Genomic DNA, 16,600 nt, shown 5'->3' on the forward strand with positions numbered 1-16,600 from the left:
TACTAAATCCTAAGAGCAGAGCCTCAGCTTGTGGGGTAAAGATGTATTCAGTGGCTCTTCTCCCATAGTAAATTCCTTGTATGATCCACTGGTTTCACAGCTGTTAAGCCTTCTTTCTCTCTCTCCCTTCCTCTTTTTGTTACCCAGTAATGTCTTGAAAGCTGCTCTTTGGTAGTACTTCAGGTTAATACTGAAGTACTACCAAAGAATTTGAAAGTGGAAGGCAGCTTGGGTGAAAGTGATCATGAAATCATAGGGTACGTCTAGACTACAGGCTTTTGTCGACAGAAGTTTTGTTGACAGATACTGTCGACAAAGCTTCTGTCGACAAAGAGCGTCTGGACTACTTCCAGTTCTGTTGACAAAGCAAGCCGCTTTGTCGACATGACAGTGTAGACGCAAAGGACAGTGTAGATGCAATAACACCTTCTGTAGGCAGAACTCTGTCGACAAAAGGCGTTATTCCTCGTAGAATGAGGTTTACAGCCGTCGACAAAACTGCTGAGTTCTGTCGACGTTATGTTGACAGAACTCAGCGGCAGTGTAGACGCAGGTATAGTTTTGTTGACAAAAGTGGACTTTTGTCAACAAAACCCTGTAGTCTAGACACACCCCATAGGCTACATCAAGACTGGCATGATTTTCCGCAAATGCTTTTAATGGAAAAGTGTTTCCATTAAAAGCATTTGCGGAAGAGAGCGTCTAGATTGGCACGGATGCTTTTCCGCAAAAGCACTTTTTGCGGAAAAGCGTCCGTGCCAATCTAGACGCAGTTTTGCGCAAGAAAGCCCCGATCGCCATTTTCGCGATTGGGGCTTTTTTGCGCAAAACAATACCGCGTTGTCTACACTGGCTCTCTTGCGCAGAAGCATTTTGCACAAGAGGGCTTTTGCCCAAACGGGAGCAGCATAGTATTTCCACAAGAACACTGACAATCTTACATGAGATCGTCCGTGTTCTTGCGGAAATTCAAGCGGCCAGTGTAGACAGCTGGCAAGTTTTTCTGCAAAAGCAGCTGCTTTTGCGGAAAAACTTGCCAATCTAGACGCAGCCATAGAGTTCACAATTCTAAGGAAGGGTAGAAGGGAGAACAGCATAGAGACAGTGGATTTCAGGAAGGCAGATTTTGGTAAGCTCAGAGAGCTGATAGGTAAGGTCCCATGGGAATCAAGACTGAGAGGGGAAAAACAACTGAGGAGAGTTGGCAGTTTTTCAAAGGGACATTAAGGGCCCAAAAGCAAGCTATTCTGCAACGTAGGAAAGATACAAAATATGGCAAAAGACCGCCTTAGCTTGACCACGAGATCTTGCATGATCTAAAAATAAAAAAGGAGTCATATTAAAAAATGGAAACTAGGACAAATTAAAAAGGATTAATATAGGCAAACAACACAGGAATGCAGGGGAAAGATTAGAAAGGCAACGGTACAAAATGATCTCAAACTAGCTACAGGAATAAAAGGAAACAAGACAACTTTTTATAAATACATTAGAAGCAAGAGGAAGATCAAGGACAGGGTAGGCCCACTGCTCAGTGAGGAAGGAGAAACAGTAACAGGAAACTTGGAAATGGCAGAGATGCTTAATGACTTCAGACTTCTCGGTGAAGACGGAAACAAAGAAGGAATGCCTAGCATAGTGAATTCTAAACCTACCCCCTTCCCACTAGCAGATACAGTAAAAAAAAAAAAAAGTAAAAATTACCTAGAAAAGTTAGATGCCTGAAAGTCACCAGAGCCTGATGAAATGCATCCTAGAATACTCAAGGAGCTGACAGAGGAGGTATCTGAGCCTCTAGCTATCATCTGTGGAAAATCATGGGAGACAGAAGAGATTGCAGAAGACTGGAAAAGGGCAAATCTTGTTTCCCTTTTTACAGAGGGGAATTATAACAACCCAGGAAACTACGGACCAGTTAGTTTAACTTCTGTGCAAGGGAAGATAATGGAGCAAGTAATTAAGAAAATCATCTGCAAACACTTGGAAGGTAATAGTGATAGGGAATAGCCAGCATGGGTTTGTGAAGAACAAGTCATGCCAAACTAATCTGATAGCTTTCTTTGATAGGATAACGAGCCTTGTGGATATCATGTATCTAGACTTTAGTAAGGCATTTGAGACGGTCTCGCATGATATTCTTATTGATAAACTAGGCAAATATAACTTAGATAGGGCCACGATAAGGTGGGTGCATAATTGGCTGGATAACCGTAGTCAGAGAGTTGTTTTTAACGGTGCTAAATCCTGCTGGAAAGGGATAACAAGTGGAGTTCCACAAGGGTCTGTTTTGGGAATGATGTAGATTTTGGGATAGAGAGTACGCTTATTAAGTTTGCAGATGATACCAAACTGGGTGGGGTTGCAACTTCTTTGGAGGATAGGGACATAATTCAAAATGACCTTAGCAAGTTAGAGAAATGGTCAGAGGTAAACAGGATGAAGTTTAATAAAGAGAAATGCAAAGTGCTCCACTTAGAAAGGAACAATCAGTTCCATACATACAAGATGGGAAGCGACTGTCTAGGAAGGAGCATGGCGGAAAGGGATCTAGGGGTCATAGTGGACCACAAGTTGAATATGAGTCAACAGTGTGATGCTGTTGCAAAAAAAGCAAATATGATTCTAGGTTGTATCAACAGGTGTGTTGTAAGCAAAACTCGTGAAGTCATTCTGCCGCTCTACTCTGCACTAGTTAGGCCTCAGCTGGAGTACTGTGTCCAGTTCTGGGCGCCACATTTCAAGAAAGATGTGGAGAAATTGGAAAGGGTACAGAGAAGAGCGACAAGAATGATTAAAGGTCTAGAGAACATGACCTATGAAGCCAGGCTTCATGAACTGAGCTTGTTTAGTTTGGGGAAAAAAGAAGATTAAGGGGGGACATGATAGCGGTTTTCAAATATCTAAAAGGGTGTCACAAGGAGGAAGGAGAAAATTTGTTCCTCTTGGTTTCTGAGGACAGGACAAGGAGTAATGGGCTTAAAGTGCAGCAAGGGAGGTTTAGATTGGACATTAGGAAAAAATTCCTAACTGTCAGGGTGGTCAAATATTGAAATAAATTGCCAAGGGAGGTGGTGGAATCTCCCTCTCTGGAGATATTTAAGAACAGGTTAGATAGACATCTGTCAGGGATGGTGTAGACGGAGTTTGGTCCTGCCTTGAGGGCAGGGGGCTGGACTCGATGACCTCTCGAGGTCCCTTCCAGTCCTATGATTCTATGAAATCAAGTCAAACCAATCTGAGGGTATGTCTACACTGCCACCCTAGTTCGAACTAGGGTGGCTAATGTAGGCATTCGAAGTTGCAAATGAAGCCCGGGATTTAAATATCCTGGGCTTCATTTGCATCTTGCCGGGTGCTGCCATTTTTAAATCCCCCTTAGCGCGGACTCTGTGCCCGCGGCTACACGCGGCACGGAGTAGGTACTGTAGTTCGAATTAGGCTCTCCAACTTGATTTTCATGCAGACCTGCACCTGGGTCCGCATGTGGCCTCTGGTGGCCAGGCTGGCAGCCATGCGGCTGTAGATGTCCGCCTTCCCGTGCCTAGTGTGGAGATCATGGATGCTGAAGACCTCCCTCCAAACCTTGATGAGGTCCGCGATCTCCACACTAGACCAGGCGGACGCTCGCCTTTTGCGGCCCCGGGGCAGGATCCTATGAGCTTCCAGCCTGGTCCTAGGAAGAGGTGGAGGGCTGGGTGGCAGCGGGTGGCTGGCTCATCCCGTGCCAAGTGCAGGGTCTGCTGGCTGGATGCTGGCAGGCTTGCAACTGGCATGGGCACTGTGGGCACACCGTGCCCCTTTAAGCGCTCCGGGGCTGGTAGGGGGGGTAGAAGAGTTTCCCTGGTTTGGCCCAGAGTGGCCACTAGGGCAACCTGGGAAGGGCTAGCCTCCAACTAGTTTGAATTGAGTGGCTACACAGCCCTTAATTCGAACTAGGCGTTACTCCTTATAGAATGAGGTTTTCCTAGTTCGAATTAAGTGCTCCACTATTTCGAATTAAATTTGAAATAGCGGTTTGCATGTGTAGCCCCTATTAAAGTTAATTCGTACTAACGACTGTTAGTTCAAATAAACTTTGTAGTGTAGACCAGTGTTTCCCAAGAACACTTGGGAAAACCCGAACACTCCCCTCCCCCCGCCCATAAAGAGACAGAGGAGCCCGGCGCGCAAAGACGCTGGCTCCTTCCCCGCTTCCCTTTCAGACATCTCCCACGTCCCCTGCTGCCGCTCTGCTTTTACCACTGGACCTAGCAGCAGCAACAGCTGCTTGTCCCGCTTCTGCCCGATCAACCCAAGATCCCTCTCCCGTGTCCCCTGCTGCCGCTGTGCTTTTATCACCGGACCTAGCAGCAACAAGAGCTGCTTGTCCCGCTTCTGCCCGATCAACCCAAGATGACGAGGTGGATCCAATCAGGATGAGGCCCACTTCTAGTAGCTGATCTGGAGGTGTGAATTCCAAGAGAGCAGAAGCTGCTTTTGTAGTTAGCAAGCCATTCACAGTCTTTGTTTAATCCAGAGTTGATTGTGTCAAACTTGAAGATGAACTGTAGCTCAGCAGTTTCTCTTTGAAATCTGGTCCTGAAGTTTTTTTGCTGCCGGATGGTTACCTTGCAACAAACCTCGGTGCCAACTCTGCCCACATATATACACCAGCAACACCATCACAGGACCTAACCAGATCAGCCATACTGTCATTGGTACATTCTCCTGCACATCTACCAACATAATATATGCCATCATGTGCCAACAATGCCCCACTGCTATATACATCGGCCAAACTGGACAGTCCCTACGTAAAAGAATCAATGGACACAAATCTGATATTAGGAATGGCAACATACAAAAACCTGGGAACACTTCAATCTCCCTGGACACACAATTGCAGATCTAAAGGTAGCCATCCTGCAGCAAAAAAACTTCAGGACCAGACTTCAAAGAGAAACTGCTGAGCTACAGTTCGTCTTCAAGTTTGACACAATCAATTCTGGATTAAACAAAGACTGTGAATGGCTTGCTAACTACAAAAGCAGCTTCTGCTCTCTTGGAATTCACACCTCCAGATCAGCTACTAGAAGTGGGCCTCATCCTCCCTGATTGGATCTACCTCGTCATCTCCAGCCTGATTCTGGCCTGCATATTTGTACCTGCCTCTGGATATTTCCACTACATGCATCTGGCGAAGTGGGTCTTTGCCCACGAAAGCTTATGCTCCTACACTGCAGTTAGTCTATAAGGTGCCACAGGACTCCTTGCCGCTCTTCCAGTCCTAGTATTCTATGATTCTATGACTACTGAAATATCTGGGAAAGGTAAGCCCTCTGGCTGGAACTCTGAGGAGGAAGTAAGCACCACTTTTACAAGCACTTAGTGTGCTACTCATTAAATAAAATATTTGTTCAACAAAGGAGTATTTGATGCTGTTTCTGTATGGAAGCCCTTTTCAGAATACCTGTGTTGATACCTTCTTTCTTTGTCTTATGCAGAGAAGACCGTGGCTCTTTCTCTGTGGATGTTTCAACAGGCTTAGAAATACAGTTGGCATTAAGAGCTGTAGCTGTTTTTGGGAGGAAAGAACTCACTAAACCAAGATATTGACAACCCAGATGAATGTCATATAATGGTTTCCCCTTTGAAAATATCTACCTTCATAGCCTGAGCTTAGGATAAATTACTCTGGCATACTTCTTTGGTAGGTGGTGTGGATGATTGGGGAGAGGATAACAGTGAACTACCAACCACTTCCCTTTGAATCACCCAGCCAGTTCGGTCCTTTTATCTTGTAGGAAGTGTGACTTTACTAGAACTTTATTTTTCTGTTCCTGTTCGCTGGCAAAATGATTTATATTCTCTCTCTTGGATGGTATAGAGAAATTTGGGGAAAAAAATCTCTCAAAATTAACAATTAAGAAATTGTTGATGCCCATTCATCCTCCTGCTGAGCACCTCCTGTCTTGTACTGAGTTTGTAGATTATCATGTGCTCTGAGCACAGCATCTAATAACTAAACATGTAACATGTTTGTTTTAAAAATCTGAAATATGGGTAGAAATAAATACTTTGTGTGCACTTTCCTTCTTTTTTGGTTCATTTCCAATCTTGCCGAACTTCAGAATGCGGCTTTATCAATGATGAGATATTTGTGGAGCTGGTAAATGCACTTGGTCAATATAGTGACGATGAAGACGATGATGATGGAGATGACAATCCTGATGAGCAAGATGAAAAACAGAAAGACCGAGAAGGCAGCAGAATGGGTATGTCAGTCCAGTGGATTTTATTATAACAGTTTTTCCTGTATTTATTTCCTCAGTACAGGCAGTCCCCGAGTTACGCGGATCCGACTTATGTCGGATCCGCAGTTACTAATGGGGTTTTTCTCGCCCTGGAGGATGGGAGCGGCAGGACGCCCAGATGCGCCACGGTACCGCCGCCCACGTCCTCCGGGGCGAGAAAAGCTGCTCCGTGTCTCCCTGGTCTGCTGGGGGGGGAGCCCCACCCAGCAGACCAGGAAGATGCTGAGAAAAGCTGCGGAGCACGCGGGCAGCGGGACAGCCCAGACGCGCTGCGGCTGTCCTGCTTCCGGCATCCTCCGAGGCTTTGCTCTCAGTCTTCCTGGTCTGCCCGCGTGCTCCGCGGCTTTGCTTCACGTCTTGCTGGTCTGCTGGAGACCAGCAGACCAGGGAGACAGGGAGCAAAGCCTCAGAGGACGCCGGCAGCGGGACAGCGGCACCAGCAGACCAGGGACATGCGGAGCAAAGCCGTGGAAGACCCGGGCAGCGGGACCACAGTGCGTCTCGGTCCGCCGCCCGCGTCTCCCTGGTCTGCTGGGGGGGGGGGGGGGCCCACAGCTAGTGCGCCGCCCCCCCCCTCCCCCCCCCCCCCCCCCCCAGCAGACCAGGCTTTTCTCAGGACGCCTGTGGTAGAGCAGCTGGGGCGCTGCCGGTTGGTCCTGCAGCGCCGCTCTGGGCACTACTGGACCAACCCGGCAGCACCCCAGCTGCTCTGCCCCAGGCGTCCTGATTCAGCTGCTGCTGGTCAGTTTCAGCAGCGGCTGAATCAGGACGCCTGGGGCAGAGCAGCTGGGGTGCTGCTGGGTTGGTCCAGTAGTGCCGAGGAGTTGCGCTACTGGAGCAACCCAGCAGCACCCCAGCTGCTCTGCCTCAGGCGTCCCCAAGTCAGCCGCTGCTGAAACTGACCAGCACTGACTACAGGAAGCCCGAGGCAGCGTTGCTCTGCCCCGGGCTTCCTGGAATCAGCCGCTGATCAGTTTCAGCAGCAGCTGACTTGGGGGACGCCTGGGGTTCTTAAGTTGAATCTGTATGTAAGTTGGAACTGGCGTCCAGATTCAGCCTGTTGAAACTGATCAGCGGCTGATTCCAGGAAGCCTGGGGCAGAGCAACTCTGCCTCAGGCTTCCTGTAGTCAGCCGCTGGTCAGTTTCAGCAGCGGCTGAATCTGGACACCAGTTCCAACTTACATACAGATTCAACTTAAGAACAAACCTACAGTCCCTATCTTGTACGTAACCAGGGGACTGTCTGTACATGGATGAGAAGTCCGTTTTTGTTTTGTTTGTGTTCAGTGCAGTTAACAATATCATTTCTTCTAGTGATTTCATGTGTCCATTCTGCTTCAGGGGTGCATGTCTAGTGCACTGTGGGAGGCTTTTCCTCAACGTTGTGCATTGAGGCAGCATATATGCTGTATGCTGTCTTGTGCCAATGTGCAGTGGTGTAAAGGGCAGAGCCATTCCTGATTCCGCTTGATGGTTCTTAACTACTCATGATGGTTATTGAGTGTGTTATCTTGCTATTGCAAGCTTTTCTTAAATTGTCGATTTTTATAGATACTTGGTTTTCTCCATAGTTTTAGTGTTAGGTGCTTCTAGTCAAAGTGGTTTTTTTTTTTAAAGTGTTTTCTTTATATTTTTGTTCTCATTGCTGGGCAGCAGTACTGGTGCTGGTATATGCCTCGGTCGCTGGATCTCAAAACCTCCTGTTCTCTCAAGAAACCAATGCCAACGAACGACCTGCCCTCCAGTTTCATGAAGTGTCATTGAATCATGCTTCAGGAATTAATGCCAAATTTGCAGGGACTTTAAATATAGAACCAAGAAAGATAAGGAATCCGGACGTAAATTTCTTCTGATTGAGGCCTTGTACCTATCATCAGAACCACACTGCTCGGAGCAGATATCAAAAACATGATATCTTCTCCTATTTTGGCTGTATCCCAATGCTTGTCATCTTTCTGGTACCAAGGAAGAAGCACTGGAAGGTGGTCTTGAAATATTCAGAATATGGAAGATTGAGTTCCCTGGCACCGAAGTCTAGCAAGCATGCTGAGAAAGGGAGTAAAATACACTTGACACCAAGGCTTTGCTGTCCCTCGAAAAGGCAGGCAAGCATGCAGCAGAAGCAGAGAAACGACTATCTTGTGGAGGGGTGGGGGTGAGGTGTCTCTTTGTGAGTTTCTCTGCAAGGCTTCTGCACCAACACTCAGAAGAAACTGGTGACCCCAAAGCCCTGCCTGAAGTGATTCCGGGTTGCCTTTTATGCAAGAGATAGTCCAAGCAGTCTGGATGCTCTCTTTTGAAAAAGCGATGTGCTTTTTTCGATGTGCTTTTTGTGTGGATGATCTCTTTCGGAAGAAGTTTTTTCCAAAGATCTCTTCCGAAAAAAGGTATTTCCAAAAGAAGCCTGCAGTCTAGACAGCTTCAGGCGGGCCGTCTGGCCCTAGGCCAGTTGGCCAGAGACCCACTCTAAGTGCAGCTCCTGGTATTGGGCTTGATACCGAGCAGGTGAATCTCCCTTTGGAGATATCAGAGGAGGCTCCACCACATGCAGCCTTGTTTTCATCTTCTTCATTACGTGACAGAGCAGGTGCTCCCTTGACTCCCCTGATGATTATCGAGCCCTTTGGGACTGTTTAAAGAGAATGACTTACACTTTGGCTATCCACGTGGAAATAGAGGCTTCAACCGACTGATGTTTTAGCCACTGTAGACCTCCTCCAGTGGTGCTTCCGTTTACTTAACCTATTCTGGAGACCACTAAAGTGCACTAACAGACTCCATCTTCCCTTTTTCACTGCAAAACAGGCTGAGTGCAGGTTTTATGTTTCCTCACAGGTGTGGAGCATTGACTCACTCACTCCCTTCTGGCATCAGTGGTGTTCTCGGTTGCCATTCAGAGTTTGCGAGGGTCAGCAGACATATATCCCGTAACAAATAACATAATAACCCTTGATCTTTGTCAGAAAATGTTATTGAATAGTTGGCTTGCGGCTGAGGATTGCTAATCACCAGGCATTGCTGGGGTGCTACCTCTGTGATAGCTGAAAGTTTTAAGGACTGATTGCTAGAGGACAAGAGGGGAAGAATTCCTTGCTATGGTGGTTGAAAGGAAGTTGGTGCTCAGTACCTTGCTTTAGATGAATTTTGCTTCTGACTAGTGGTTGCCATTTCAACGCACACATTAGTGGCTCTAGTTAATCAGGTCTTCCTGAAGATAACCAATCAAGCATTCATGATCTTCCTTTTTGAGGGGCTGTCATTGTTCTCCATGCAGACTAATAACAAGCTGAATAGCCTCAAGGACTCCAGGACTACCCTCAGATGTTAGGGCATTTATACATCTGTACTAAAAAACAGCAGTCACACCACTTTCCATCATTTACACCTTGACACCAGAATTTATTTAGGAAAAAGGGTGGAGGTTATAGGAGGAGACCACCCTCTCCACCTTCTTTTACACTAACACCCAGTTTGTCTAGACAACTTGGGAGTTTTGAGCAACCATTTTGTTGTTTGTCAAGGACTGCTTTGCTGTAAGCATGGTGGAATTAGGATACAAGTTTCAGTATGTTTCTGTTGCTCCCCTCTCCATCTTTCCTGTCCCTTTTTTTCAGGGACCACTCTTACAAAGAAGTTCTCCTTTAGAAGATCTACTCTAGTTGGAAGTTTCTCAGATTTTCAGAGGATAGAGATTTTATACCTGCTATTTCTTGATCCCAAAAGCATACTAGATTTGCCACAGTTCTTAATCTAACTTTTCTGAAATTATAAACCAAAATCTTAAGATTTTTTTAAAATTATTTGCTTTGTAATTTAGGTTGTTGGTCAGCTTTTTTCATCCTTAAATATTTATATAACTGATACATTTACAAGTAGATTAACATTTATTAATCTATGTGCGAAATACCAAAGAAGCAGCTATTATTCAGAAAATATTTCTTGTTAATCTTCATATTTTTCTGCTTCTCTTTGCAGACAAAGAGAGCCATCCACCTCGAAAGTTTCCTTCTGACAAGATATTTGAAGCCATTTCCTCAATGTTTCCGGACAAGGGTACAGCAGAGGAATTGAAAGAGAAGTAAGATTTAATTTCTTAAGAAGTGTTAGTGCATTGCATAATGTGCAGAGTTGGATTTCTGTATCATCTAGAAAAGAGCTATAGTTTAGGGGCTGGGAGCTATACAGAAGTGAGAATTCCCCCCCCCCCCCTCCAAAAAAAAACCAAACCAAAACCCTCACTGACCTAGCTCCCAAGGAAGAAGTAGAAAAAAGAGATGCAACTCCCTCGTGCAATTCAGAGCACCAAGGTTTCCCTTGCACGCTCCGGCCCCGGGGAGCAGTAGTGCGAGGAACTGGCTTTTAAGCCGGCTCCCCATGTGTGCTTTCCTCCCTGGCCTCTCCCCCAGTTGCCTCCCACAGAGGCTTCAGGGTGGAGGCAGTTGGGACCTGGTACACACGTGAAGCCGGTTTTCCAGCAGACTCCCCTCTCATACTGTCTTTTGCGGAGCTGCCTCCTTCCTGTTCTGCTGCCTCTGCACCTGATTCCCTGCATGTAATTTTCAGTGGTTACACATTTAGAAAAACAAATGTTTAACATCCCTATCGAAAAGTAAACACATCCCTCTCCTGTGTTCCACCTGCCTCTCCCAGGATTAATAAGTAGAGTTACTTCCATGCCTTTTAATGTTGTCATTATTGATATACTTTAAAAGCAAAATTATGTAAATCAAATATTATGTAGTTTGCTTTAGTATTACAGAGCAAAGATAACGTCACATTTTTGTTAAGAAAAATCATGTAATACAATATTTTTAAGCAGGCAGAGTTCATTGCAGGTATCTGGTGTCAGACTTTTCTTGGTTACACCGGTAAGTCCAGAATAGACGCACTGAAATCAGGAGTTACTTTGGATTTACAGTGGTGATACAGCAAAACGTGACCCTTTATGAATAGAATAAACAATGTTTTTTATTTACTTTGCTTTTGAAGATACAAAGAACTCACAGAGCAGCAGCTTCCTGGAGCTCTTCCTCCTGAGTGCACACCAAACATAGATGGACCAAATGCAAAATCTGTTCAGAGGGAGCAGAGTCTACACTCCTTTCATACGCTCTTCTGTAGGCGCTGTTTTAAATATGATTGCTTCTTACATCGTAAGTTCAATAGCCTTTTTGTAAATCTGCATTTCATTTTAGGAGACTGTAAGAAACTTTAAAGTAGTCACAGAGTACAATACAGAATAAGAAAAGAGAACAATAGATGTAATAACATCTGCTAACAATAGACATGCTAATATCATTGTGGTGTAGAAATTTTCTGATTTTTAAAATATTGGCTATATTGTTGCTGTAGTTTGATTTATTTTTTTCCATTTGCATTTTTAAATAGAGTACCTGACCTGGACCATCCTATAGTACTGTTTATTTTTTACTTTCTCTAAAAAAGCCTCAAAACAAAACAAAAAAACCCCTGTTTTGTTTTTCAATACTATTCCATACATTATCCCCCCCCCCCTTTTTTTTTTAAATCATGGAGAGATTGAAAACTGACCAGATTTGTGTTGGAGAAATTTGTTCTTTTCCCGTTAAGATTTTTTGATACTTAGTTAGGGAAACAAGTATCTGCTTCTCTCCTCTCCCCCCCCCCCCCCCTCCTTCTGAGAATGCACCAGATGGTACTCCTAGCCATCTTAGTCCTACGGAGTGAAATTAAACAGTTGTGTCTTAGAAATCATTCAGAAAGAATGTCCTCTTCAGTTATAATTCCTATTGCCTGTTGTAAAAGGTTTATTCAAAAGTAAAGTGTTGAGACACAGTTAATTTCCATTTTCAAGTGGAAACAATGAAGAACTTTCCTGAGAACCATCTTCTATTTCAGGCGCTTCCACCGGCTCCCCTGTGCTCACCGGGGGCAGGGGAGCTGTCTGGATCCAAAATGGTGGCTGCGGACGGAAGCCTGCTGAGGCCAAAAAGCCTTCTTAAAGGGCCAGTCACTATTGGGTTTTTTTGGTTGGTTGGTTTTTTTTTGCTCTACCATTTTTTGGCCCCGGCTCTTCACGCTGGATCTTGGCTCTTCGTCCGGAATGGGTTGGCCATCCCTGTTCTATTTCTTCATCCTGACGTCAAGGGCTCAGAATGCAAGAAGCAACTAGAGAATGAATGCAAAGCGTTTTAGACTGTCTGAATTTGACACTGACGGGTGAACAATATAGAATCATAGAGTTGGAAGAGCTCTCAGGAAGTCATCTAGTCCAGCCCCCTGTCCAAAGCAGGACCAACTCTAACTAAATCAACCCAGCCAGGGCTTTGTCAAGCCAGGACTTAAAAACCTCTAGGGATGGAGAGTCCACCAGTTCCCTAGGTAACCCATTCCAGTACTTCACCACCCTCCTAGTGAAATAGTATTTCCAAATATCCAAACTAGACTTCCCCCTACTGTAACTTGAGACCATTGGTCCTTGTTCTGCCATTTGTCACTACTGAGATGAGCCTCTCTCCTTCCTCTTTGGAACCTTCCTCCAGGAAGTTGAAGGCTGTTAGCAAACCCCCCTTCCCTCCCCACACTCTTCTCTTCTGCAGTCTAAATAAGCCCAAATCCTTCAGTCTCTCCTCATAGGTCATGTGCTCCAGTCCCCTAATCATTTTGGTTGCCTTTCGCTGGACCCTCTCCAGTAAGTCCACATCCTTTTTATAATGGGGGGCCCAAAACTGGACACAGTACTCCAGATGTGGCCTCACCAGTGCCAAATAAAGGGGAATAATAATTTCTCTAATCTGCTGGAAATTATTCTCCTAATGCACCCTAATATGTTGTTAGCCTTCTTGGCTACAAGGGCACACTGTTGACTCATATCCTGCTTCTCATCCACTATAATCCCCAGGTGCTTTTCTGCTGAACTGCTACTTGCCAGTTGGTCACTAACCTGTAACAATGTTTAGGATTCTTCCATCCCAAGTGCAGGACTCTGCACTTGTCTTTGTTGAACCTCATCAGGTTTCTTTTGGTCCAGCCTTCCAATATACAGTCTACTTATTAGTCAACTGAGGAAAAGAGACTCATTAGCCAGTAGCTTTGAGAAACTCTCTTCAGGACATGACCCACTTGAGGATGGTGAAATCATGGAGGATTAGGCCAATAGTTTTCTAACCCCACAGGAAAAGAGACCATTATATTTTTTTAAAAAAAGATTTGTCTGATCAGATTGATCACTAAAAACAGAAAAAACTAAAGCAGGAAATTCAGTAGATCCAGTGCCTCTTTGAGTCCATAATGAGCACTGGAATCATTAGCTCTGCGCTTACATGTTGAAGAACTGATAGACCAGAAATGAGAATTCCCAAAGTCTTTTCTGAATGGGTTCATGAAAATACTGTGTGTTACCTAGAGAGGACACAGAGGTCTTCACTGAGAAGCCCCCGAAGTACATGTTGACATTCAAAGATGGCTATTTTCTCGATGGGACAATAGATGTTTGAGAAATCAAGGTACTCTGGCTACCCATCTTCAAGCAGAATTATCTAGTGCAGCACTTAGATGGCTGTGGAACCTTGCAAAACCTCTAAGGTTGAAGATGAACACTGAAGTTGTTGTGCACTAGGCTCTTTTAGATGTAGCAGTGCAATTTATGTATGATATCACTTGTTTCTATCACAGAGGCCACATCAGTTGTAAGGAATTCCTTTGGCTGAAGCTGTGATCTACCTGTTACCCTTCAGTGGCCACTTCTATTTGACAAAGAACTCTGGTACATGAAATCTGGGTTCCCTACAAAACAAGCTTCAGAAATGGCATTACTTCTTTCAGTCTAAACTTAAGTAGTTGTTGGCAATGCAGAGGAGGGAGCTCAATGTAGTAAAAAAGGAGTCCGGGTAAAGACAATTCCTTTTGCCTTTAAGGAGCTCTTTGTTTACCTTCGGTCAGACTGGCATGAAAATATGCTGATCCATGCAGTGCCAGATACCATAGTTGGTAGCTTTTGTCTCATCCTCAGCAGATTGGCCAACATGACTTTTTTGACCTCTCTTGTCTTTAAAATAGGTTATTCAATAGACATAAGTTCTGAATGGGGTAGGAAGGGAGTGGATCAGCATTCACATCACACTCCTTATCACCTGGGCCAGAGAAGATGATGATCCAGCCAGCAGACTAAATTAAGTGATGAATCTTGGATATGTACTATCTCAGCACATTTTTTATATGCAAGTAGTAGTAGTAGTAGTTCCAAACCCAGATACCTTATCCAGTTCACTTGCTGTTGCCTCACAGAAAGGCAGAACTTCTACAACACTTTGGCTCACCTGTTGGAAATCTTGTTTTCCCAGACCAAAGGGGAACCCAGTATGGAGTCAAACATTTTAGTTTCCAGAAAAATACAATTTATACACAATGTAGCAAATTTTCCTGAAGTCACTGGCCCATTCAATCAACTCAGAATAACTTCTGTTACATTTTCAGCGATTCCTGTACTTCTAAAATTTTCAAGTCACTTATGTTCCTAAATAGTAAACAATCATACAGATATTTACCAAGGTGATGATGGTACTTGTAGCAGCCTTGAAAGAAAAGCATATACTGGGATGACTAGCTGACCAGATTAGGATAGGAAACTAATAGATTGTCATTGCCAGGTTGTACACCTTCCTAGAGAAACATAATTGGATTATTTGAACAAAGAGGCCCCTATCCTTATCTCAGCAGTTAGTCTGCCTGGGAACCAAAGTCAGCTCAGAAGCTGGAAGTGTTCTCTTAGCACAGGATAGGCATGTTTCAGATACATGTGTTTTTTTTTTTTTTTTTTTTTTTTTTTTAAACCTCAGTCATTGGTTGTAGCATTGCACATACTGGGGTCTATAGTGGTGAAGATGGAAGTGGTGCTTGAGCCTGCTTCTGTAGAAAAGTGCTGCAGTGCTTTCTGGTTCCCTGTAAGAGAGCAGAATGTAACTTTTTTTTTTTTTTTTTTTTTTTTTTAAATGCTGGCTGTGGCTCTCTTAGGTGCTGGTTGACAACATTAACTTAGGGGAAGGGAAGGGATGTAGTCTGGCTCATTCCCATGGGAGACCTTTGAATATATCTTGAGTCTATTGGAATGTGCTACTGTGCCCATCTTTCCAAGGGGAAAGTTGATAGACGTGGTTAATAGACTGCCTCAGTATGAAGCTGGTGAGACTACTGATACACAACCTTGCCAAGTAGCCATTTGGAGTGCAGTTTGATAGCACAATCACAGTTGCATACATAAAGAGGCGGTGAGATACAAGAAGCAAAAAGATGGCCAAAGAATTGAATATAGTGTTGATGTGGGAAAAACACCCACTAGAACTGTTAGACACTCTCCTCGCAGAGAATGGAAACAACATGAAAGACTAGCTAAGCAGAAAACATATGTCTAGTGGAATGAGGAATAAGCCACAAGCTGTTCAGGGCAATATGGAAAACAAAATATTGATCTAATTAATACCAGAGCAACAGGATGTCATGAGTATTCCAGAAGTTTTGAGAAGAGATTTGCTGTTCCGTATTCTGTTTTGAAATAATAGATGTCTAAAAGTTGAGTTTGCCTTGACATAGGAATTCTCACTCTTGCTCCTGGTGAGGAAGGTACTTCAAGAGAGAGCCAGATGCATAGAACACATTATTCTCATGGTGTCCAACACACTAGTCCGAGGTGGCCAACCTTCGCATGCGGCTTGCCAAGAGATAAAATTGTGGCTCCTGACAGAACTGGGACAGAACCCGGAACTGCTCAGGTCAGCTGCTCTCACGGCCGGGGCACTGTGAGCCTCATGCGTGCTCATGGCCCGCGCCATTCCGCTCACGGCCCCCAGCACACTGCATCATATCCTGCATGTGCAGGCTGGGTTGCACACAGTGTCCCAGCCTGCACGTGCTAGCAGCCGGCTGCTGAGCGCAGGCAGCGGCAGGGGCTCAAGGTGTGATGGTGCCAGCGGTGGCTCCAGGACTTGGGCATAAAGTTAGTGGGAGTGGGGGATTGGATTAGAGTGGGGAGGGGAGGTGTCTGGCTCTGGGGAAGGGGAGGGGGATTGGGTTGGGGGATATGCCTGCTTCTGGGGAAGGGGAGGGGGATTGGGTTAGAGCAGGGGGAATGCCCTTGGGACGGGAGGGGAAGAGCAGCCAGCACGCTCCCTGAGACCCGGGATCGCCAGATACTGTCCCCAGCTGTCTCTGTCCCCTCCTCCTGGCCAGATCTCCCCCCTCTCCCTCCCCCCCTTCCCCCCCCGAGTACCCTGCCCCAGCACCCTGTCCTTTGCCCCCACCAGCACAGTTGGGGTCACATTAGTGAAGCTTG

General features: G+C 45.2%; 1 protein-coding gene across 9 annotated transcripts in view; it reads left to right on the plus strand.

Moving 5' to 3' along the window:
- Nucleotides 1-16,600, plus strand: part of EZH2 (enhancer of zeste 2 polycomb repressive complex 2 subunit) — a 73,527-nt gene that overhangs the window by 35,142 nt on the left and 21,785 nt on the right. For all 9 annotated transcript variants that reach the window (XR_016348917.1, XM_089776506.1, XM_089776502.1 and 6 more), the window contains 3 exons: nucleotides 6,111-6,254; nucleotides 10,270-10,372; nucleotides 11,284-11,447. Coding sequence is in view for 8 of the 9 variants with exons in the window: in XM_089776506.1 (XP_089632632.1) it covers nucleotides 6,111-6,254; nucleotides 10,270-10,372; nucleotides 11,284-11,447 (411 nt within the window). In the remaining variant the exon portion in view is untranslated. The remainder of the gene's footprint in view (nucleotides 1-6,110; nucleotides 6,255-10,269; nucleotides 10,373-11,283; nucleotides 11,448-16,600) is intronic.

This window comes from Pelodiscus sinensis, chromosome 2 (genome assembly GCF_052426305.1).
Source record: "Pelodiscus sinensis isolate ZL-2025 chromosome 2, ASM5242630v1, whole genome shotgun sequence".
In the NCBI taxonomy this organism is placed as follows: Eukaryota; Metazoa; Chordata; order Testudines; family Trionychidae; genus Pelodiscus; species Pelodiscus sinensis.